This window comes from Struthio camelus, chromosome 3, assembly GCF_040807025.1.
Source record: "Struthio camelus isolate bStrCam1 chromosome 3, bStrCam1.hap1, whole genome shotgun sequence".
In the NCBI taxonomy this organism is placed as follows: domain Eukaryota; kingdom Metazoa; phylum Chordata; class Aves; order Struthioniformes; family Struthionidae; genus Struthio; species Struthio camelus.
Window position 1 is genome coordinate 98,459,052 of NC_090944.1, and position 25,007 is coordinate 98,484,058.

General features: G+C 38.1%; 1 protein-coding gene across 2 annotated transcripts in view; it reads left to right on the top strand.

The window, feature by feature from the left end:
- Positions 1 to 25,007, top strand: part of SDCCAG8 (SHH signaling and ciliogenesis regulator SDCCAG8) — a 117,185-nt gene that overhangs the window by 42,851 nt on the left and 49,327 nt on the right. For both annotated transcript variants that reach the window (XM_068939301.1, XM_068939302.1), the window contains exons 13-15: positions 1,812 to 1,954; positions 21,351 to 21,478; positions 23,778 to 23,886. In XM_068939301.1, the coding sequence (XP_068795402.1) occupies positions 1,812 to 1,954; positions 21,351 to 21,478; positions 23,778 to 23,886 (380 nt within the window). The remainder of the gene's footprint in view (positions 1 to 1,811; positions 1,955 to 21,350; positions 21,479 to 23,777; positions 23,887 to 25,007) is intronic.

Here is a 25,007-nt window from a genome sequence, read left to right on the forward strand (position 1 = left end):
AAGAACTCAAGTCCCACTTTACTATGAATGAGGAAATAATATTAATGAACTGTTGCTCCCAAGAATATAGAGAATACTCTGAGACTTCTGTTCTACAAAAAAGTATGCAACCCTCTGGAAATAATTTAACTGAATACCTTTGCATATCTGTTTTTAAAATACTCTAACGGTATAACTAAGAGTTGCATTCTTTTCAGGGAGGGTACTAATGATTTTGCAAACAGTTTCTCTATCTTTGCATTAGGACTTAAAATTGCTGATTAAATTTAGTAGGTAGTCTATGTAATAAGGCAATGCAGCATTCAAATTTTAACCAAGATTTCCTTCATGGACCTTCTCTGAACGGTCTGAAAAGGAAAAAGCATATAGATAATGTTAAGCAATTAACCAAAAAAAAAAAAAAAAAAGGAAAGAAAGAAAGAGAACATTATGAGACCTTTTTTCTGGATGAGGAGATTGTATTTGTCCGAGACATCATGACTTACTGTAAATGATTTAGGCTAACGTTTCCATGGGAAGAACAGAGGCAACATAATTATGAAGGTGCTTCAGGTGAAAATATTGGCACCAAATTACATTCATTTATTCTTGTAGGATGTTGGAATGAATAAATATGTTAACTGAAGAAGATACTAAGGCTTGTCTGCATGAGGAAGCTAACACAAAATAAGTTATAGTATGAATTTAAAGTATCGTAGCTATTCAGCCCTAACTCCTTATGTGAACAATTTTATTCTGTACTACAAATGACCTTTCACAGTTTAGTTGACTTGAAAAACATGCAACTTCCCTCCGGCCCCAATGAAGAATAAATATTTATATAGGAAGTTAGTGTAGAATAGCTATTACATGACAAAATTACATTGTTAGCTTATTCAGTATTTCACTGGCCTCTTTAAAAGCATCCTTAGGACAAAGTACAGTATTATGGTGCAAATGTATTCTTACAAATACCTAAGTTTTACATGGACTTACAGCAAAATATGTTCCTTTTAAGAATATTTATGAAAAAAATATTTAAATTTTTGAAACTATGATACAATTGGAGATAGTAAGTTTGGTATGTTTTCACTAGAAGCAAAGGTGCTAGTCGTGCAAATGCACTGAGAGTTACATGTAATATATTAGTAAACGCATTAACCAAGTTAGATTTACTTGACTGAGGTTAGGTGACATATAAAGCCTAACGAGGTAAAGGAAATTACAGGATTAACAGTGGCTGGTTTGTTGTAGGATTCAGTCATAAATAAGTTATTTTCAGTAATGGTAAAATTACAAAACAGTCTTCATTCTCTTGCATAATATTGAGTGAATATAACAAAAGCTAGATTCCTATATGTTGTTGCTCATATAATAGGTGGTACAAGGAAACTAAATGAACAGAAGAGCTACCCTCCATCCAGTGGCTTCTGAAGCTGGCCACTGCTCTTCTGCTTATCCAGTGGCTTCTGAAGCTGGCCACTGCTCTTCTGCTTACTGGCTTTCAAATAGAGTGAATTCTGGACACAAATATGGAAGCCTTCAGATGGGAAAATCAGAAAATGATTGAATGCATGTATCTCTTAAGCCCTTGAAGACAATAAGATTGATTCTGTATTAATGTATTTAAATATGTTATGCCTTCTGGCATTTCATAAGAATGTAATTTGAAATACTTTAATTTGCCTGTTTTCAGTCTGTATAAACTACTTCTGTTCTCAGACAAAATGCTCTATTTTTTAGGAGCTTTGATCACATTAAGATTTATCATCTTAAAATGCATCTCTCTACGTTTCTTAAATATACTTTTTTTGGTTATATGTCTTTCTAAGAAAATAGAAAAACTGGGGTTAGAGCTGAATGGAAACAAACAGCGTTTGGAACAAGCCCAGCAGGATGCAACAGGAGCCAGAGAGGAGTGCCTAAGACTGACAGAACTGCTGAGTAAATCTGAGCACCAACTGCACCTCACCAGGTACCCCTTATCCTATTACATGCTATAGTACCAATTTCATTCTGCTAATTTTTGCCACAGGCTTCCCAACAGTTGTTAAAGATACTTGCAGTTATTGGCTACATGTGCAGCCCTGAGTCATTAAAAGCGGAGATTTAAATAAAAAGTGAGTTAAGAACTATAATTTCTGAAAGTGAATTACTGGGGTGAAGAAAAGGCAATGTTCAGCTACAGTGATGAGAGGTGCCATACTTTGGGGCAGAAAGAAGAGCGAGGAAGAGCACAGCTGTTCTTTTTGTTCTTGTTGTGTTTGATATGACAAAGATACTTTAAAATAACGTTCTAGATCATATTGTATGGCACCTTTAAGCATAGAAATTCACATATTGCTAATGTGAAGCTACTGCAGCAGAATGACCAGGAACGTGGCAATGTACATAATTATGTTAAGCTTCACTGAAGATTAAACAGTCAAAAAGTACTATTACGGTCTCTGAATGGGATGAAAGCTCAGGTATGTGAAGAGGGTGTTTAAATGACTTTCTGAAGTCGAGATGTAGTGTAATGCAAACATTGTGTGACTGGAGACTTTCCATAAGCTTATTCCATCCTTGGAGGTAACCGCCAAGGCATTTACTATACTCTTGGTACACCTTTCTCGAAAACTCCAGAAGGTTAGCTCACCAGTAGTTCTTTTCAGCTTGTGTTTTGTCAGCTGTAGGAATTTTTCATTTTGCTACAAACTCAACATTTTCATTTTACTGTTTGTAAGCGCCCCCTCCCCCCCACCCCCCGCCCCGCAAGAGTGGACGTCCAGAATCGAATCTGGAGGCTTTTACTCAGTCCTTAAGTAAAAGTTGAGTTAGTTTAAATTTTACGTGGGAGGGGAAAAAAACTCAGATTTTTATCACTTAACAGACTGCATGTTTATCCAAGCCTTATACTCTTCAGGCTTTATGAGAATTCTGCCATTGAGTAAATGGAAATAAAATAGTCTCATATAAACTATTAAATTCAATGAATCGCTTTTTTATTCAGCTACATTTCTGTGTAATTCAGAGCACGGTAGTTTAACAGATGGAAGAAAGTACCACTCTAACAGCCTGTATTTAGAGAAAAAATATGCTAGAGGTTAATGAACTTGAAAAAAGTTTTGGGTGAGTTGTTAAGATATCTAAAGTTTGAATTTAGCAGAACTTTATTAATAATGATTTGTTGTGATAGTTAACCAAATGGCTTACCACACTCCTTTCAGCAAAAGGCTGATTATATGCAATAAGGCTCTGGATATCTTGGAGGAAATCTGACTAGCCAATATACTTTTGTGAAAATACGTAACTTATAAAAATCAGGACTATCGACTGCTTTTACACAGCATGGTACTTAAAGCTGAGCACCTAATGTGCAGATGATTCAGGTAGCTTTTTAATCTACTGTCTGTTGCTCAAGAAGTTCCTGAGCTGCAAATCACTGCAGGCTGACACATTATTTTGAGAAAGTAATGCTCTGTGCTTGCCTTGTCCTAATAGTGTTTCACAGATATCTGCTTTTACCTGCTCTTGGAGACAGATGCTGCAGTACACTGACCTAGCATGGCCGCTCTCATGGTCTAATTTTTTTTTCTTGTTTCAATAATTTGTGTTCATGATATGGTTTCTGCTTGTAAGTGTTAAAACGTTTTCTATGCTGACATATAATTGTCAGAACAATTTAGCTATTAAAGCATGAGAAATAGGATCAAATCTTCCTCCTTGATATTCCTCAAATTCTAGAATACTGTGTTTTTTGTAGCTTCTTGCATCATCCTTATCTTTGGAGTGTCTGACTGCTTTCCAGGAATACATTGGGTGGTGTTGCCATCACAGGTGAAGAGGGAGAAAAAGAATGTGAGATTTATTGCTCCTGAACTGTTACGTGTTGTCTTCCCCTTCTTATACTGGTGGAGTAGGGTTAGAGCTTTTCTCAGAGTCTGCCTCCCCCCCCCCCCCCCAGGTCACAGAGGAAAAAATCCGCCACTGAAATTAAACTTGTCCTCAGCATGTACTCTTTTTCTTCCCCTCAGATCACTTTCTGCTAGAACAGATTTCCTGAATTAGTGAAAGTTTAGAAGTTACATATCAGTAATGGTATCAGAGTTCTGCATTTTGAACCCAATATATTTTTAATGGTTTGGTACATCCATGGTTGTAGCATAGGAACTTTATTCACTTACAGTCTGCCTTCCTACATTCTCTAGTCCCTTCACCTAAAATGGCAGCTGTGGTAGTGAAAATACTCACTTCAAGGGTAGTGGTAATGGCAGTCCTGTGGGAGTTGCAGAATCATTCACTGTGGCACTTGCCAAGGAAAACAGATTTTAAGCTCTAGAGTCCTGCCTATGGGAGGTTGCTGCAGAAATTGCACTGATTTAGTGTGTCTCTTGGGTGTTCTGGCCTTGGCCTCATCTTGCTGATTTTCCTGTCTTCAGGACAGAACCAGCTGGTCAAATCCAAGTCTACTCACAAAGCTGGACTTGCAGGAGGCTTGTACCACTGTTACACTGTGGATAGTCTTTCTGTTGCCTTGCATGAACCAAGTTGTTCTGGCGAAAATTAGAGGTAGCTGAGGACTTAAAGAAAGAATCCTTTGTTCTGTGTGAGTTGGTATATAACTAAAGAGAACGGATTGAGGCTTAGTGAAAAACTTAATTTTGTATATTGTAAATAAATAGAGTAATAAGATGTGTATGAAAACACTGGATTAAAATACATGAAAAGCAGACAATAAATATTATAGGTGAATGGATTGAATGAGAAAGAATATGCAACCTACGCTTAAAGAGAAAAAGGAAATGCTCTGCAAAACTGTACTCTTTCTTCAGAACTTCCGCTTCTTATGTTGTATCCTTGTTTTCAAACACTGATGATATATTATCAACTAAATGACTTCTAAATTAAATGTGTTTGTTAAAAAACAAGAAGAAAGGTTAGCTATTCTGAAATATTTCCGCAAAGTTTAGGTTTGCCTTTTCCTGTAACCTTTGTGACGGAGCAGTATGTGATAGAGCATTGTGTGGAGCTATATGTTGCTTAGAAATCCTTGTTATTTAGTTAACATGTATTTTCTGCTATTGAATCTAGTTAGTAATTCTAATTCGTGTGTTTTCAAATGACTGGGAAAATACACAACTTTTACAGTGTAGTCTTGATTGCTTGATTGTCAGTCATGTAACTTTGCAGATGTCATCTTGCTATGAGACTGACCATGTTTGCTTTAAGCTCTATTTTAAGGTTTTAGACACCCCTCCCTTTTTTTTTTCTTTTCCTCCTGGTTGTTTCAGCTTTGTGGCCACTTACGTGAAATTCTTCCATAATGGAGGAAACTTCTGAAATCACCTCTGAAATCAATGTGAACTTACCATTATTTCAGCAAGGTTCGGTCTTGCTAAACGAAGCATATCTGAGTCCGTTTTCAGGGAGTGTAGAACATACAGGTCTGTTGTGCTTGGTACATGAGAAAATAATTGTTAAAAATCCTTTTAGTGTGCTAGTGGAAAGGATCACGTAGAAGATGCCAGATATTAACAGTTTGCACAGATTCTAACATGTTCATCTAATTTAATAAAATTTTGCACTATTTTGATGTAATGGAATAGTCATTAACAATCTTTCCTCTTTTTGTTACAAAACCAACCGGAGGGTAATATTCATTTCAGTTGCAGTCAGATGTAGTTCCTGTTTGCATATGCCAAAGAAGTTAAATAAATCTGAAGTAGTGCAGAAGTCATTGAACCTCAAAATATGACTTCTTCATGTGACATCATGCTTTTTCTCAGGCTTGGAGACAGAGAAGAGGTTCATGATAGGTTTGACTAGAATGCCATCTAAAATTTGCTGGGAGATGTAATTGAAGCAGATTTATTTTATTTTATTTGCTTGTATGCAACATTCTGAGCAGTATTGAATGTCAGCTTGTAAGTGGGGAAAAATTACTTAAACAGTAGAAGAACCCGTGTTTCTAGGTCCAGATACATGACCTGCCAAGTTAATCTGAATATTTGTGTGACTCTCTTGAAAGATTAAAAAAAAAAAAAAAAAAAAAAAGAAAGGAGAAAAGAAAAGGTAAAAGTTTATATTACGGTGAGGACAGTGGCTGTTGTGGTTCTTGATGCTGTAAGTATGTGGATTTTTTTTTCCCCCCCTCTTTCCTTCATTTTTAAAAAGTAGATACTGAAACATCATAAAGTAGCATAGCTAAGGAATTGGCATTTAGGGTGTACAGTTGTTTTTAGCAGTGCTGTAGCCTTTGTGGTTGCAGATGCCTACGGTGGATCAGTGCTTCTAGCAGCCCCTTACTAGTTTCAACAACTCCATTAACATTAATTGTAATACATGTATAATAAATAAGGTACATCAATCTCTCATTTCACCTCCAGGTTCTTGTGGCATTAGCTGATCACGGGAGCTCTGCTGTCGTGCTTTCGGATGCCACCAGAACTCCTGGTTAGAATTGCAGCGTGCCTCATGCATCGATTTCTGTATTTGAGCTGTACTATTGTATTCTAAAATAGTTTATAAACTAACTTCTCTGTTTACAGAAGGTGGCTATCCATAGCCTTCTATGTAACTGAACAGTACCTAGTATTATCGGGTGTTTTTTTTTCTAGTAGCATCTGTTAGCTAGCAGCATACTTACTGTGGTGCTTTTTAAACAATTTTAGCATGTCAGAAAGAGCCCATCATCTGTGCTGGAAAGGAGATAACATTCTGAGAAAAATGCTGTTACTAATATTAAATCGCTGCGATGCGTTTCATGCTCCTAGACTGACTGATTAATGAAAGGACCGATAACGCATCTATGGGAGGGGGGAGCAGAACTGAGGTGTAAGCTGTGATTGATTTCTAATATTTTTTTTTTTATATTGTTAATTTTGTACAAAAAAAAATCATTTTAAAGTGCAGGAAGGAGTGATAACATGAAACAACTCTGATAACTAATAAACTTTTTAGATTCTGCTTCATATGTTTACTTTTCATTAAATTTAGGGATGGTTGTGACTATGTTGTTGTGATTCAGTCAACATTTATTTCTATCTGTTTTTCATATACAAAGGCATTGGGATGCCAGAAAATAAACTGTTAACGGAGAATTAACTTCTTTGGCATGCTTTCATACCTATCTTCCAAATTAAAGAAAATGAAATGGGCAGAAGCAGAGTGTAGATTACCTCCTTTTTGTCAAAAATGGTGGGAATTTGAAAATTAATAATAAAAAAGGGAACAGATGCAGTAACATGCCAGAGGGAGATTAATGTGGAGAGTAAAATCTGTGAGCAACAAAACTGAAGCAAACTGAATCAGTGGGAGGTGGTTGTACAATCAAAATCAGGATAAAAGAGAAATTACAAACAACCCTGCACTTGTCAAAGTAGTAGTAATGAAATCCTGACTCTGCCAGCAGTGCGAACCTGTGTTAGCACTTTGGGGTAAGGCCGGGAGCCGGGTGCCAGGTAGGAGGGCAGCGCGAGGTTGCTGGGCAGCAGCCATCGCGTGCCGAACAGATGGCCGCGAAAGCTGGCCGGGGAGGGGCTCCTTAGCAGAACTAATCAGACAGTAACAGATAGGGCAGCTGGGAGGACTGACCACCGCGCGGCGAGCGGCGGGGTAGCCGCAGCCTTCGCCGATGTGTGCAGTGGTGCGCCCGTGGCTCCGCGCGAAGACCTTGCCGTGTCTTTCGAGCGCGGAGGCGGCCCAAACTTTGGCGAAACGCGACGCCCGTCGCCCGCCTTTGGCGGGGAGAGGGGCGGCGGCGGCTCGCGCCCGCCTGGGGTTTGCGACCCTCCGAGCTCCCAACCTGTCCCGTCCCGGTGGCTCGTGCTGCCTGCGACCCGCAGAAACGCAGTTACGCTCAGCCCTGCAGTATGATAACCTTGCCTGTTTTCCTCTTTTTATCGTAACAGTGTATCGACGGCAGGATTTGGAGATCTGTGTACGCGTGAAAGCGCACAGATCTGGGGCCGGATCCAGCAGAGCGCTCAGACAGCTTTGCCCGTGCGGAAGTTGAGGCGAGGTGCAGGTCAGCACCTTGCCCCAGGCCCCGACCCCCTCCCCACGCTGAAGCCAGGTGTCTCATGCTTTATTTTTTGCTCGGGGGAGAGGCACTTCCCTCTTTGCAAGTGAGAGCTCCTGAGAAATGAATTGAGGTCTGAGCCTTCTCGTCTCGAGTCGCACGAATAATTTTACTCTTGCAAGGAGGAAAGATCAGTAGGGTTTCTGGGGCAAGTAAGCGGTAGTCATGTGAGAGGCTTACAGGGTCGTGCCTTGTGCTGATGACCGTCAGCTTGAAAGAGAAATGGAAACAAAATTTTATCAAGGAAGGGAGGGGGGAACCCCCCCCCCAAAGTGTAACTAGAGACACCTGACTTATTGCTGCCCCGTTCTGTTTGATCGTGATATGTGATACTCTTTAGACGATTTTAACAAAGAAATCTACATCTCCTGCATCTGCTTTTGAACTTGTATATCTCTCTTTTGCAGAAGGTTTATAGCTTGGCTCAATTATTCATTTTGAGCAGGGAGGGGAAGGAAGCATTACAGGGATTTGAAATAGGTGGTATAACATAGCCATATGCTATTTATGCAGCAGTTTCTGCAATAAATCTAATTTGGTGCTGTCAAAAAAAATTAGACTTATTTGATATAGCAGCACATTAGTAAATGATTGTGGTAGCTTTGAAAGTTGTCATTCACTCTGCTTTACTTGTAACAGAATCTTGCAAAGCTTTTTTTTTTTTTTTTCTTCCCCCTCCTTTTTCCCCGAGCAACTCTGAAAATCTCTCAGTTCTTTGTCCCGCAGCTGTAGAAACTGCAAATATTTCCACAACTGAAAAGAAGGTCTTGCTTTAAGGTAATTGAAGAAGGGGATGGAAGAAAGAATAACCGCTATTGTTAGCAATTATATGAATGTATAGGCAGAAAAATCAATAGAATGGAGGGGGGGGGAGATGGATTTCTCCCTTGCCTACAGGTTTTCATAGTGCAGCTGAAATTGTTTATCTCATTATACAGCATGTAGATAAATTAGCTGCTCTGCGTTATTATAGAAGGTAAAATATTTTACCTGCCATGATAAGACCATATGCTGCTTTACGAAGACTGATACTGAATGATTTGAAATAAATTGGGGCTCTCAGCTTCTGGCAGTGGCTTTTAGGTGGCTTTTAAATTTCTAAGCTTTGTGTTATGATAATACACAATTATTTGAATACCTTTCTATTTAATCATTTAAACATATTTAAGATTATTATGCAAACTTTTAAAGGCCATTAATGAAGTTTAAAAAGAGGAATAAAGAGAATATAAATGCAGGAGTGAAGGAGAAATCTAAAATCATCAGTTAGTTGTGGATATGAGTCTTTGTAAATCGTCTTTTTTCATTTTCAAAGAGTTTAAACAGGGTTAACAAATTTAATTTCTTCTCCTACAATACAGATTTCTCAAGGAAAAGGCAAAGGTACATTTTCAGAGCTCAGTCTTAGATTTATCTAAATTTTTCTCCGTGGCGTTTAAACGGCAACTGGTCACATTGAATTTCTCTAATGATTTCATCCTTTATACATCGCATCAGGTTGTTGAGGCAGCCAAATCGCTACTGCATGTAGCGTGCGGTTCAGGAGCAGTAACAATACTTAAAGCGCTTTGGAGCGAGCAGTGAATTCAGATGAAATACAGAAGAGACTAACTGCTATAGAAAACAAGCGTCTTTAAAAAGGTCTTTGTTTTGAGCATTTATTGTTCAGCACTAACAATAATAAGTTTATGCATGAATATCAAATGTTTACTTTGATCTCATTCGAATTAGGTTTTCTATTTGTGTGACTAATGACAACAGGATAATGATTCTTTTTTAAAATCATAAAAAAATCTTTCAGACACATGCATTTAAGCCTGCTAGATTTTTTGCTGAATATGCTAGTAGAGAAATATTTCTGATTTGTTTGATTAGTTCTAGGACTCGTCTCTCAAGTACATCTAAAAGTTTGTTTTAACAGTAAGCTAAAATATATTTTTTCTGTCAGCACTTGATATTTGTTGTATGAACTTAAGCAACTTTAAAAGATGTCTTATGCTTTCAAAAATATAATGAAAGTCATTTATTTTGTTCACTTGCAGTGATTGCCTTTTTTTTTCTTTTTTTTTTTTAATTTCTCCCCTCCTATGCAGGATTCTGCTCCTGAAATTACCTAGAAAAAATTTCAAGAGAACCCAAAGGGGCCTCAGTTAGGGACTTTATCAAACTTGACATTTAAGAACATTAGCTATAGGATGTCATCCCCGTAAAAGGTAGTTGGTGCATAGGGGAGAGAAAAATTACCTGCGCGTGCCAGCTTTGGCTGCCTCGCTGCTCTCGTCACACCCTTGCTCAGTCCCCTAGCGCTGGTGATTGGTCCGGGGGGAAAGAGGGAGCTGGGAGAAGCCTGTCCCAAGCGAGAGCAGTTCTGCCTCTGCTGTCGGCTACTCGACAGGGTCAACCTGCTTTCCCGCTCTGTGCTGGCAGCGTGGCAAGCTTAATAATCGTGCTGCCATTGGTTGCCCCTCTCTTCCAGGTGATCTAAATATCAAACTACATTTTTGCAGAAATAGGAGTAACTGCTTGTGATAATCTTCTCCTTGTTGTTCTTATACCTTCTACAGGGCTTAAATCAAAACAAGGAGCAGGAGTTTCTCCATAGTTAGATGGGACGCTGCTGCATATTCTTCTTGTTCCTAAGTTCCTCTTCTATGCATTTCCAGTGCTTTTTGTGCACCTTCGTGTAGCTTCCTAAGAAAGAAAATAATAGCCACAGAAAACATTCCCTTGTAAATGCAGGCACTAATCCCTGTATAAATGATGTATCAATACCAAGTTATAGCAATATTGAGTTGTTATTCTGCTACACTTACGTAATATTTGTCAGTGCAATTTTTATTAGAGTCAAATTCAGACCTAACATAAGTATAACCGCATTTCTGCTAATGAGATTGGATTACCTCCTGGATTTGCTCCCAGAAAGCTTTACTTTAAATTCCTTCTTGGTAGAAGGGTAATAAAATGGGTGGTTCATGATGATTGCATACAGAACTTAAAATATGTATTTTATTTTTTGTTACAGTATTTCATCTTGATGAAATAATTCTTTTCTTCTTTTATTTTCTTGTTTTTTAAAGGATACCCGTATCTATGCAGTGAAATTGAAAGGTATTTATTATTTTAGAAGAATGAGACGGTTAAAGAGGCCAGTTAATAATTCAGGAGTTAGTGGTTATCAGAATGTATTTGTGAAAAGAAATATGGGCACAGGAATTGCTAAAAATAATGTATCCTGTTGACAATATGAATTTAGTCTCAGCTCTAACAAAAGAATCTTTACAATTCATCTCAACATGGAAGGCAGTTCATGGCAGGCAACTCTATTTTAACAGAATTGCATGTGTGTATTTTACAATGTTTAAAAATAAAAAAAATTAAGATTATTTCATTTTTAAAGTGTTGCATTTTAAACATCTGTAGGTAAGTAAAAGACTGTGTTGCAAGTAAAAATAATTTACAAGGATTGGCCAATTTTAGATCTCTAAATTATTTGACTATAATCTTATTCATTCTGCTGTTCCCATTTTACCTTTGTGTTTGTAGTAAATAGCTTTGTTACATAGCATTAAGATGCCAGTCAAGATTTTCATTTGTTATTTTGACTTATTTACAATATTTTTATTAAGCCTTTTCCACTTCCTTGCATAGCTTTAAAAGTCTTTCTCAGAAATTTTGTCAATCTTTACAAAAAGGTACAGATAGGAAGAAAAACATATTAGCTGCCAGTGTTAGCAAATGATCACTAAAATGTATTATTTTACTTCGGTGTGATTTCTTCTTATACCTCAAACCAATCCTCACAAATACAGAACTGTAAAGAACTTCGTCTTCTGCTGGTTAGCAGAAGTGGATTTAAATCCACGCCGACAGTTCATTTGACAATGACCTTGAGGGGCTTTGCTTCTTGAAGAAGAAAGCAGAAGCTTGCGGTAAACAAAGTTCACTTCTGACAGATGGATTGAATGACAGAAAGGTTGCGAGTGCCAGAATAGCCCTGGCAGAGGAGGAAATGTTCAGTGGAATCCAACAGGAGAGGAGGTGTGAACAGGTGCAGGGTTGCTGACGGAAGGGGAACCAGATGGAAGGAGCCAGAGCCAGTTTATTTAAAGGAAAAGGCAGAAAACACTGAAAGGCTGTGCGATCAGTGGCTAAAAGTGTGCATGGAAGAAGGTAAAAATTCACAAAGCAAAACTGCACAGTGGGATATCTAGCACTTAACGGTAGTAATTTGTGAGTTTAGTTTTAAAGTTGCTATTGAAATATGTTTTTCCCTTACCCTTGACAGCATAAAGACGAGAGATTTGTAACCTGACCCAAAAAAAGAAAAAGCTTGACTGTCCATTATTTCTAATACTAATGTGTAGACAAAGTACAAGCAAGATAATGTTAAAATTGTGCTATAGTTAACCAAAGCAATAAAAGGGATATAAGGCTGGATTTTTATTTTCAGATCATCTGCTCAAATCTAGCTCCTGTGAAACGTGGGTAGATAAATATGTCTTTTATTGGGATGTTTCTGTAATATCTAAGCAAATCAAGAACAGTCAGATACAATGTAATGTTTGCCTGGTGCTTCAGGCCTTTCTTGCCTTTGGTCTCAACTGTCAGTTTGCTGCAGTATGTGATATCTTGCTATAGGATGGGGGGAAAATCTAGTTTACCCTGGTCCAATTCCCCCCCCCCGTGAAATGTTTTCTTTCAGGTGGTCGTCCTTCTGGAGAGCTCTTTGTTCTGTCAAGTCATTGTGCTTCTTCCCAGGCTGTTCGTGGGGCAGAGAATCTGTTCAGGTCTCGTTAACCCCGTGATAGTTGGGTGGAGTGGACAATTTGAACGGATCGGGCCTACGGCTAGTTAGCTTAAACTAGAAGTTACATGTCTGTCCCAGCAGTGTCTGTGAGAAATCTGAGGCGACTGCTCAGCAGTCGTTCGTAGTACATCTGTGATCTACTGGATCATTCAGCTGTGCTGATTTGGTCCGCATCAGGTGTGGGCTCACAGTCACTTCCCTTTTGAATTAGGCAGAGCATGCAATGCAGTGTTTATGCTGACTTTCTGCCAGCTGCAGTAGGACAGATGATACCTGATTCAGCATAAAGCTTGCTGGTACGAAGTTAACGTACCAAAAACATTGGGTTTTTGAACAAATTTGAATTGGCAGAGTGAGTTCATAGCAGATCAGGTCTCTACATGGTTTAGCTGCATCGTTTTTTGATTGAATATTAGGAGCCTGAAGGCTGGATTTACTGTATTAGCAAGCTGAGCCTTAGAGTACGGTTTTGCAATTGCTCTAAGCTGGTCTCAGTCTATGCTGCTATGAAAAGGCTAATCCCATCTTCCACTGTGGCCAGATTTCCAGCCCCTTGCTTATGCTGACACTGGAAGGCAGGCGCCCGTATGATCAGATGGTTCAGGGAGCCGATCAGATTGAAAAAGAATCCTTTGCTCTTGCTGGACAAGTTGCATGAGTGCTAATTATCGGAGGAGGATATAAAAAAAGGACTACACCTTATACTGGCACTGTTGCCTAACACTGGCTTAAATCTATCATGAAACTGCATGTTAAGAGACTGCTGGTGCTGAATTCAGGAATCACCATATGTCAAGAAAATTACTCCTTTATTTTAAATATAGTGAAAATAATTTACACTAATTTACATAACTTTATATACACAGAGTGAATGCCTGCAAAAATCTATGAAAAGCAAACATTTCCACATTCAGCCATTTGTACAAGTGGCTTGAGAAACGAGGAGAGCAAAGAGGGAAGAAAAGAATGTTGCAGAGAACAGGGCACAATACTGTGAAATACTTAGAACTATGTATTCAAACTTCACAGAAACCACTCCTCATGACGTGTCTTCTCGTGCAGTTCATATACTGTACTTAATTCTGCCTTTCTATAGGGTGTCATCAGCCTAATAGTTCACAGTATTAATACCATTGCCAGATGAGTACTTACATACATGGTATGTGCTTTACAGGCAAAGCTTACAGCTGTGCCAAAAGAATCAAATTTTGGTTTCAGTCGGTATATTTGACCTAATGTGATATGTTATTTACTGTGAAAAGTAGTTATTGCCTACTTTGAGGAGCTGGTAGCTTTCAGTTTATGTCTTTTGAAGGCAAAATACCAAAGGAATTAAAGCACCTTATTGATTATTTCTTGACGATTTTTTTTTGTGTTACTCTGAGTTTAAAGGCAGTAAAGAAATGCTGTCCTCTCATTTTGTTAATTAATCTAGTTCATAGCAGTAGAGACAGAAAGTGATAACCCCAGTTAAGAATATGCTCAAGGTAACTATATTCATGCGTCTTTATACTGTATAAGCTTTTGTAGAAGTGTGGACCCTGTGTCTTTCAATTCCTATGCCCTTTTGATCTTTCTCATATCCACCGGTATCTACAGTAAATGGTATTTTTGAAGTTGTTTCCAAGTACAGCAAGTACTCAAAAGTAGCATAGGAATGTTTTTCATGCACAGTCTTTAATGAGTAATATCTTCTGATGCCTCAGGTAGGCTTGAAAGGGCAATGTGAAAGTCTTAGACCTTGCATTTTATTGTTTCTTTGACCTACTAATATTATATTAAGTGCAAATGCATATAAAAGTCGTAATGTGGTTCCAATTGTGTATCTACATTCCAAATGGAGAAATCTGGATATACATTTCGGCAGGAGCAATAAAGTCATATGCACTAACTATCCCTCTCAGCAAAATTGAAATTGCCAGGAAAAAGTAGAATTTAGTGAAAAAAGTGGAATTTAGTGGAAAAATCCATTATTTGGATTCTGGGGATTGGGACACAGTTGTTTACCCTATGTTATTATTTTTGTCGGGGCAAAAATCGTTGTAGGCTAATTTGTCAAACAGTTGTAATTGGTCTCATGACAAAAGCTGGAAATATGGACAGAGCTTAATCTTTTCTTGTTTTCTCCCCCAAAAGCGTTCCTTGGATTTGAGATGTGTTTGTGAAGTAATAATACCCTGGGGCAGCTGTCTTTTCCAGTCTTTTATCTCATGTGGTAAAAGGTTTTGTTTAGATTTGATTCATTAACCTACCTTAAAAGGTATTTCTATAGCATCTTCTAGCCTTTCAGATCTCTATTTAAAGAGCAGCAACAATCTGAATGTTTAATTTATTAACAGTTCCAAACTTCTGACCTTTAGCTAACTTCTGTCATTGCTTGCGGTAGTTTCTGCTTAACATGGTTTTGAGAAGAAAGCCCTGGCGTTTCATTATCTTAGGAAACGCTCTGCATGTATCAACTAATGTTACTAGGCACCTTACATTATAGAAATGAATCTAAGAAAAATTTTTAAACCTCAGTTCTCGGGGAATAGAACCATATGCACTCTAACAATGACACAGTCCTCTAAGTCTGCCAATAAAATTAATACGTAAGTCGCTGCAAAATTTGACCACACAAATGTAGACTGTACTGAAGCTCACCAAACACAGTGTGCTGGCTGGGGCAGGTTCCAGCACTTGAGCTTTCCACTGAGAAGACCTGGCAGCGGGCTCCAGAATCAGCATCCGGTCAGTTCCCACAAACACACGTAAAGAGCAACTCAGTGGGTGACTCCTCCAAAGGGATACAGGAAGAGCAATTTTTCAGCTCCTTGGAGATGTTTAAAGAAGTGACCTGATCATGATGCTTTTACAAGTTATTTCCACGCAGTTCTTGCACACGCATGCATGTATACGTCTTTTTAATTTATTTTTGGACATGGGAACATTTGTTTCCTGCCTCCCCTTCTGCCCTGTAAAGGCACGCACGGAGAGCCTCAATATCCAGCCAGTCTCTAAACATGCGTGAAAAAAATAAATACAGTGTTGTGTAGGAAGAAGCCAGGAAATACTGTCTTTCCAGCTATGTCCTCAATCATAGCAATCCTAGACAGTAACAAGGAAGTGTGAGGTGAAAACATATAGGCCTAGGAAGTAGGCTGTGCTTCCTCTTACAAAGGAAGATGATCAAGACCATCAACACCAGACAAAAGTTTCCTAGAAGCCTCACTTAGCGGAAGGGGAGGAATCTTCTGACCCTGAATCTTCCTATTGACTTGGCCTTAAACATATGCACAAGATATTTTCTCTAGAGCTCTGTTAACTTATACGGTATGGAAATTACTGGTTTTGAATCATGGCTGCACTTAAAACCAGCATTTACGTATTTTCCCACAGAATTTGAGGTCTTACTGCGCTGCATTTCCTAATCTAAATATTTGAAAATACTGAAAGATTACAGATAGTATATGATATAACCCTGGAAATAGGTCCTCCCATACAAATATAAGTAGGATACTGCATGCTGTTAAATTGAATGGCAGCTCTGAAAGGAGTTTTTGGAGTTTTACATTAATAGAATGATTTAAGACCATTTCTGGGGAGAATGACTTCTGGTTGTGTGATAATTTCCTTTTTATATTTGAAAAACCAACCGTCAGGCTTGTCCACTTACCAGGAGAAACCGAGCCCTTATCCTGTGTATGAAGTAGCTGTGATATAAAAACGGATATGGAGGACAGAAGGGAGAAGTTGTGAAGCTTTCTGACCCAAAGTATGATCTTGTTCTGTGTGCCTTTTTTATCACCTTTATCATTGCAGTTTCTGAGTATTTTCTGGTAATGCAGTAAGGGACATTGCAAACATTTTTCTGATGTTTCCCCTAACATGAATAGGGTAGGTAGTATGACCTCTTGTTTCAGGTTCTGTTTATTTTTATTGTGAATGTTGCTATGCGGTTTTTCCCTGTTGCTTGAGAGAAGAGCAAGGATGTGCTCTGATTTTCCATTATTTCCTTGGCACTTGTAGCTGAAATAATAATATGAGCAACCTATGAGAAGGTGGTTCGGAAAGCTACCTCATGCTGGTCAGTACACTAGATTGGCACTGTAGAAAGCTTGCAAGGTATACAAAATAAAACACTGCTGGGCTATTGTATCCAAAGCTATTGGCTAAAATTTTGAAAAGTTCCTAGTAAACATAAGCTTTCAAGTCCTGTTTTGGAAAGAGGCATAGTGCTATAAATGGTGTAAGTGTTTGTGAGCCAGATTTATATAAAGATGCTGGGAATTAAACGCTTAGGTGCTTTCTCAGAACTAGCCCAAACTTTTTTTCAGTTTGGTATATAGAAGCTTATGCTACATGTTCATTTTCAAACATACAAAAAGAGGAAGCCCACTTCCTCTGGAAGTGCTGAGGGAGCCCACAGCTGAGTGTGTTTCCTCTTCTGGCAGGATTTGCTGTGCAGTTGTTCACAGTGGTGGCCTGCCTGGCTAACAGCTATCTGGGGAAAGGTCCAGACTCTCCTGCTGAGGCAGGTAGTGCAAGCATCAGTGTTAGACTCTATTGGTCCTCTAGCTTCCCGAGTATGAATATTGGTGCTGAGTTCCAGGACTGATGACTGTCCAGCAATATTGTCGGTTCAGATACCTCAGATGCTGGAATATTACATTCCAGCCGCTCCTTAATACTTTATGGTCTCCAATTTAAAGTATATATGTATGAAAGCCTAAAGTATGTTCCGATTGTGTTTTAATCGTAATTAACCAAAAAAGTCAAAAATAAGGTTCTGATAACCTCTGGCGTGCTTCTCAACTAACATAATGGCTAAAGATTTTAAATTTGTCTGATAAGTCTGGAGTCCTTCCTTCTGCATCTGTTAGCTTTTTACAAAATGCCGCACACTGATCTCATGGAAAAACCAGTATAGGGAGCATGATTCTTTCACATGGTAGTTGCTCTGTCAGAAGACTTACCGGCAACCTCCAGCCAAAGACCTAATTCTACACTGAGATTCATCCTGTATTTTTCACTTTATATTTTTACTGTAAGCAGAAAGTCTTGCAGAAATAGCTACTGTTGAACTGCATTGTAAAATTCAAAGTTTTATCATGTAAATTCTGTTTTCTTTTTGCAGCCAAAATCACGGAGCTCCATATTATTTCAGATTTGACTTTCGCATCAACTAGGTTCTAACTCCTTCCTTTTCCTTTATTGAGAAGCCATTTGGCAGATATTAGTCTTCTAATCAAAATGGAAAAATCATCCAGTTTTTATTTATTAGCAATGGGAAAGTTTTTATTAAATCTGGTGGCTCAAATTCAGGTAGTATACTTCTAGCTTAGATTTGAGGTCAAGATGAATTTTTACTTTATTTTCAGTGAGGACTTTTTCAAGGTTTGCAAATGATAGCAATTTCTCTTTTCTCCTTCTTGTGCCATAAACGACAGTTTATTGTGGCCTTTGTTTTGTCACGAACATTTAGAAGACCTACCTTTCAGTCACCAAAATTGGTATTCAGTTCGTTGAGATGTGTAAACAAATTAACTCTGTAAGCTGCTCTTGACAGCCGTAACTCAGCCTCAGAACAGTCCAAGTGTTCAAAACTAAAATCACTGTGGAAAACTTGTACTTCGGAACAGAGCTCAAGGAGGTGAGGCGTCTGGTCTGTATATGAACGAGTCTTTGATGGTAGCTTCCCACTTGACTGCATAAAGATGAAGATAACCATGAGTTCAGCGCTTGTGCCTGAGTAAAACTCACCACAGTTATGGTCAAATCCATAATTATTTTCAGACTCGCAGACGTTTATTTATTTTTTGTTTCACAATGGATACTACGTGAGAAGACGTTAATATTTGCTACTGTCTCCAATTTTGATTCAGTCTATGAATTCTGTTAGAGCACAGGCTGCTGCAGTTTAACCACTCCGTACCATCTTCAGTTCCTGAAATCTCTTGGGCCCTAGTTCACTCTTCCGCATGTTTTATTCATGGGAGTTTTTCTCCGCATGTGTAAAATGCATTGGGGAAATTTTCTGTAGGAGGGCAGAGAGACTCAAGTTGGGGGCAAGGAGAAGTATGTGCCAGTGGTATGAGTGAAAGACCTGCCGCTTATTTTAGCTTTGGCTTCACAAGAGTTTTTTTATTCCTCAGCAGCTCTAGGCCCCTCAGGTGTTGCTCTTACACATTTAAATGTGGGGTACGTGGCACTAGAAATGTCTCGATCTTAAAATTTTCTAGGTGCTAAAATTGAGACTAGTCAGCTACCCCTCTGCTTAATACTCATCTGTGTCTTTCTAGCCTTACAATCAAGCTAGACTTAGAAGTTTTCCAAGGCTTACGGTCACGCTTTTGTCCACTGCACAAAATTACCTGTTTTCACCCACCACATATACACTTCACTTCAGATATAGGGAGCTTCCCATGCATCCGTTGTTTTTGAGCTCCTGTTAGTTTACATAGTATGTAGCAAGGTGAGTGGCTTTTTTGGATGGTTCCCTTTAGCAGAGGGTTCCTGGTGGCTGCAGATTCTCCCTTTGCTTTGAATTTGCCCATGGGCACGTGTCCTTTTCAGACAGGAGGGACCCTAGCACTGAGAAATGGACATTTACAGGTCTGCCTTGGTAGCTTCAGCTGTGCAGCTTGATGCATGCTGAAGGCTACCCCTAGCTGAAAGCCAGCCAGCCAGCTGTGTACCAGATGACAACACAGCACCCAACTGCACACAGCTGTCTCACACAAGACACTACTGAATAAAATACTGTGCTACTGTCACTTGCTTTAGCTGAAGGTATCTGGGGGCTATATTAGGTGGTGGTGCATTTTGTTGAGCAGTCCGCTGTTCGTGACAACTGTCTGAACATCAAAGGTTTTTGCAAGAGGGGAGAGGGGTTTAAATAGAGTGATTCCCAGCAAATATGGAAAGATTTTTCATAATAACGCTTTCCATTTTTTGAACTTACACTTAATGAGTGATGCGTGCATCGCTCCCTAGGATAGCACCAGTATAGTTTCGAAGTAATTCTGAGAATAATGTGATAAAGGTGCAGTTCATTGTATGAAATTTCCTAGAAAAAAATACTCTGTTTCTTTAGCACTACAACAGTCTCTATGTAACTGTATTCTCTATGTTAAATCTCCAGTCTCAGTCCTGTCTCCAAAAAAAAAAAAAAAAAAAAAAAAAGCCTGCGACTTCAGTGGGAGTTTTGCCTAAGGTAGTGCTTGCAACATCAGGACAAGGAATTAGTGTAATGTAACCCGCCATTTGTATTGCTTTGGGGTAAATTTAAGAGAGAAGATTTAACATTGTGTATGTCATGCTGAGATATTGCAATATCTCGGATGAGTTATTAGGCACCAAGCCAAAGGTTAAGTGTAGCAACCACATGAGATACGGCTTTATCCTTACAGGATCTATACTCATGTTTTATTTTGTTGTCCACTGTTAAGGGTACTATTGCTAGACTAAAACAAAACATTTGTAAGACTTTATTGAAACCTACCTTAAGCTGTTAAATGTAGTTTCAATTGAAAAGTGTGTGCATATATGTCATCTGAAATCTAGAAGTCAATCCCCATGTGTGTGAACTCCCTGAAATTTTGAATCTAGATCCAAATGTGTGCCCAATATGAATATTCACAACCTTTGGGAAAGTCTAGATCTGAATTTGCAGTTCAAGACCTTTTCTAATCTATATGCATATCTCTTCTTGCTTTCTTATTTTCCATGCTGTTTTTGCTTGGCTTGCATTAAATAAAATGCTTCAATGGAGTGTGGTAGTCTGGCATTTGTTTTGCCTCAGGAATAGATTGCCCCATCTTGCATATCTGGTCAAGTAAATTGCTCTCTTGCCTGCATACTTCAATAATAATAGTGGGCTTTAGTCCTTCCTGTACAACCCCCCAGTGAGCAGAACCACAAGCGGCTGTGCCTGTGTGGTGCTAACAGTTTTCTGTATTGTAACGGATGCATTCATCTCTTATTTACATAAATTGATAGTTAAAACTTGTTTGGTTAAGGAAACTCATTAGGCTTTTAGAATAGCTGTATTATGAGCACTGTAGAGATTGCTCCCATTGACTTATCTCCTACTGATTCACTGGGAACTGGTCCATCTTGGGATCAGTTCCCTAAGTTTCATTGCAAAATTGAATATATAGCATATAAAAGAAAGATCAAATAATCTGTTTAATGCAAATTGGATGTAGGGAAGCCTCCTTATGAAAAAGAAGTTGTGTTTAAAATTTTTAAAAATAAAATATTTTTGTCTAGAAGGGTAGCTTTTACTCAGGAAATAGATCACATTTTTTATGCATTTTCTACTAGTCACTGGAGAATGTTTGACATTGCAAGAGAAAGGTCAGTTTGTACAACCTAAAGCGGGAGGGAAACGTTTCACGTGAAAGGCTTGGCCAGGTTTGCTTTGTCATTGTGACTATAAATTGAATGATTTTCCTGGTTTATTCCTCATCTTCAATGCAGAATTTTTATTTTTCTTTATTTCCTGTTTGGCATTTATAGATTGGAGAAAGAGAATATTCAGCACAGCATTAGCAATGAAGCAAAGGCCCAAGCCCTTCAGGCCCAGCAAAGAGAGCAGGAGCTGACACAGAAGATGCAGCAAATGGAGGCCCAGCATGAGAAAACTGGTAGGTGGTAGGGAAAGATTAGAGCCTGGGCACTCACTCACAAGCCAGGCCCACGCCTTACTGTGAAATGACATCAGGAACACCTGTAACCTTTGGCTGGCCGAAGGGAGCAGATGCTAACTACACCGGAGATTCCGAATTACATATTAGTTAGCGTTTAAAAGAGAAAATGGAAAGTATTGCCCACTGTCTGTTGATTTCAGAGTGCTGCTCTCACATCTGTTGCACCATCTGGATTATGAGTTTATTTACCTGTGTTCAAGAAACGTAAAGCTGAGAGAGACCACAACAAAGTAGAAAAACAAAGGGCTTGTTTTTGGCTGGATTTTCAGGCACACATGTTATATAAAGAAAATAGCATCAGAAGCTCTGCGGGAAATGCTCTGAGCTTACAGTTAAAGTCTCCTGAATAGCATTGAACAGTTCCCACAGTACACACATTATAGCTACTCTAAAAGCTTAATGAGTTTGCTTCGGCATCCAAACTGGAGAAAAGCTTTAGCCATTAATCGGTTCTTAATTCACTGTCGCAGCTGGATGTAATTCACTGGCTCCAAATTGATATGTTCCTTTATTTAATCTTTGCAGCCTCAAACATTTTTAGCACTAGCATGTCCACCCTCACTCTCAGTCTAGAAGAAAGATGTTTAATCCCTTGCATACTTCAGGTTCTCATAACAGGAGACTATCACATTGACTTAGTAGATCAATAACTTTTCACCTTTAATCTGGAAGTAAAATAGATTTTCCAAAAAAAAAAAAAACCTCTGTTATTGCTAAGTATTATGCCAATAACATTAATAAGTTCCAAATTATAAACAAAAAATAAATTTTTAGAGAGAAAATGTGTAACCCCTGAGCATGGAAAGAAGGAGGAGCTTCAGCTTTTATGGATCACGGTATATTCATATGTTTAATGAAATACCATTTTTATCCACCTGTCTTTTGCAACATCTTTAGAAAAATGTAGCTTGTATTACTCCTAAGCAGTGCCAGCTAATACCTGAGGCAGCGGACACATTTACATCTTCCATCTAATTTATTTTTGCCTTTTTTGCAGCATTATCACATGAGAGACCTTAGCTTGTGTTCAGGGAATGCAAACAAGTACGTTATGACTGCTGTCTGCACAGCAGGAGAGGACGAGAAGTTCTCAGAATCATTTTTCCCTACTCTACCCAACACATCTGTATACGACCAAGTGTAATTTTGCATAAAAGATGCGTAATTTACCCCTCCTGGTGCATAAATTGTTGCAGTACACAAAAATGAAACATTAAGACTGTGGCTTTTTATATCTCTAATAGAATTAGAAGGAGTTGAAAATGATGGTAAACACTTATTTTGTACATAAAGAAACCCTTGTTTATTATGATCTTACATGTATGTAAGAAATTTGGGTAACAATGGTCTGCCCTCCTGTGAATGATTTTAAAAGCAGAAATCAGGAAACATTGTTCTGCAATATCTTCTTTTTGAAACAATAGAGATCTGTGATTTCTAGGTCATGAGTTTTGGTGCAGCCAAAGTGGTAGTAACTGAAAATGGTTTTGTGAAATGGTTTCACTTGATAAGAAGTCTAGAGCTCATAATTTAAAAAAGAAGAAAAAAGAAACCATAGTGAGTGCAGGACACAGGAATTAAAAGAGCTGCTTTCTTAAGGACCAAATGAATTAAGTCTACAGTGTGTTTGGATTTCCACTGTATCCTCTGTACCACCTAAGCAAGGAAAGATCTGCTAGGCCATTGTTTGCCAGTCTTATTCCTCTCAGAAATATCAGAGAATTTCCGCCTAAAAAGCCAAACCACCAAATTAGGTATCTAGTCTTAATGGTGATTCCTGTCACACAAGGTCTGAGTACATGGTCACATCAAATTGCCTGTTTAACACCCCTTAACGTTTCTAAAGGAAGCTGCCTCATCTGCCTTTTACCAGAAAGTGATAATAAGGACAGTGGGCTGATAGGATGAGATTATCTCTACCGAAATAGAGAACCTGCCACCCTTTACATGATAATGTCCTAATGATAAATAGCAAAAAAGGAGAGAGGAGGGGAAAAAAGCCGTGTGGATATTTGTAGGAAAAAATATTTTAGGTTAGCTTATCCTGGCATATATAGCCTTTCTTTCGTAAATGCTGATTAATATTATAAACCCATGCCCAGGTGGCTCAAGTTTGAAAAATATACCAAAAAATGGTAGGAGTCGAAGAAAGAAATTAAGAATATATTAAATTGTTTTTTTATGAATTTTTACAATTTTGAAATAAATTTCTAATTTTATAATTTTTAATTTCTAGTAAATGAACTAGATTCATTGCTGGCCTCCCAGAATACGTTCATAGCAAAATTAAAGGAAGAATGTTGTATGTTGGCAAGGAAGTTGGAGCAAATATCAGAAAAATACAGGTTAGTATATTTTCTTATCCTATCCTATCCCTTTTATTGTTAGGCCATGTTTCCTTATTTTTCATTTATATTTACTATTTGTTTTGTCCTAGCTGTTATACAGCTTCTCAATGTGAATGTAGCATATACCTTTTAAGAAACATATATGGATTTTTGTCCAGGGAAGTTCTGATTTTCTTCTTTTCAGATGGTGTTTCTGTCCATTAATTCTAATTACTTCACTATTCCCGTATCAAAATTGCATACTATTATATTCTTCCTAATGTTCCTATTCTTAATATGAAAAGTAGAAAACAGTTAACAGAAGAGTTACAGTTTCAATTCATCTGAAATTATATGAAAAATACTAAATACTTCAAGTTCTCCAAACTGTAGTCTGTTGGTTAAATTACTTACTTAAATTCACAATACTGCATAGTAAATAATTATCTCTGGAAAAAATTCTTGTCAAAATTGCTTGCTTTAAAGCTCTGATTCTGCCACCACTTGTTTTGCGGTGCTCTCATGAAAATCAGTAGCAGTTCTAAATGCAAAGCAATTAAAAAATTCGATAGTAGAACAAAAACTGGAAGCAATAAATTGTTAAAATAAATACAAGAGCATTAAGGTATCTATTTCGAAGTTACCTTCTGCAGAACAGGACTATCATTTTTTAAATAACTGAGAATTTTGTAGTTCTAGCCCTCATATTCTGTATTAATAAATCATTTGATTTTGTATTTTTTTCTTTCCTTTTCACATATATTTTTTATATTCCATCTCTCTGTTGAAACTTTCTACAAGGTTCATATTTAGAGTAGGAAACAGGAATTTAAGGGGTGAGCTGGCATTTTGCAACTTATGTAAATTTCATGCAAAGTGAATTTGGTAGTTAAGAGTAGGATTCATCTTACTTCACGTAAGCTGTATAAAACACTCAGCAAAGACTGAATTTGTTTTCAAGTTATGATTCTTCTTCTGGTGGGTGGATTTAGTCACCCCGTTGAGGTTGCATAGCAGGGGCCACCCTCAGTCAAGGAGAGGGTTCATTTACCCCGGTATCTGATTTCCAAGAATGGTCAAAAGGGAATAAGTAGATGGCAGGCATATATGGTGCTTCCCACATGTATTCCTTCCACTGC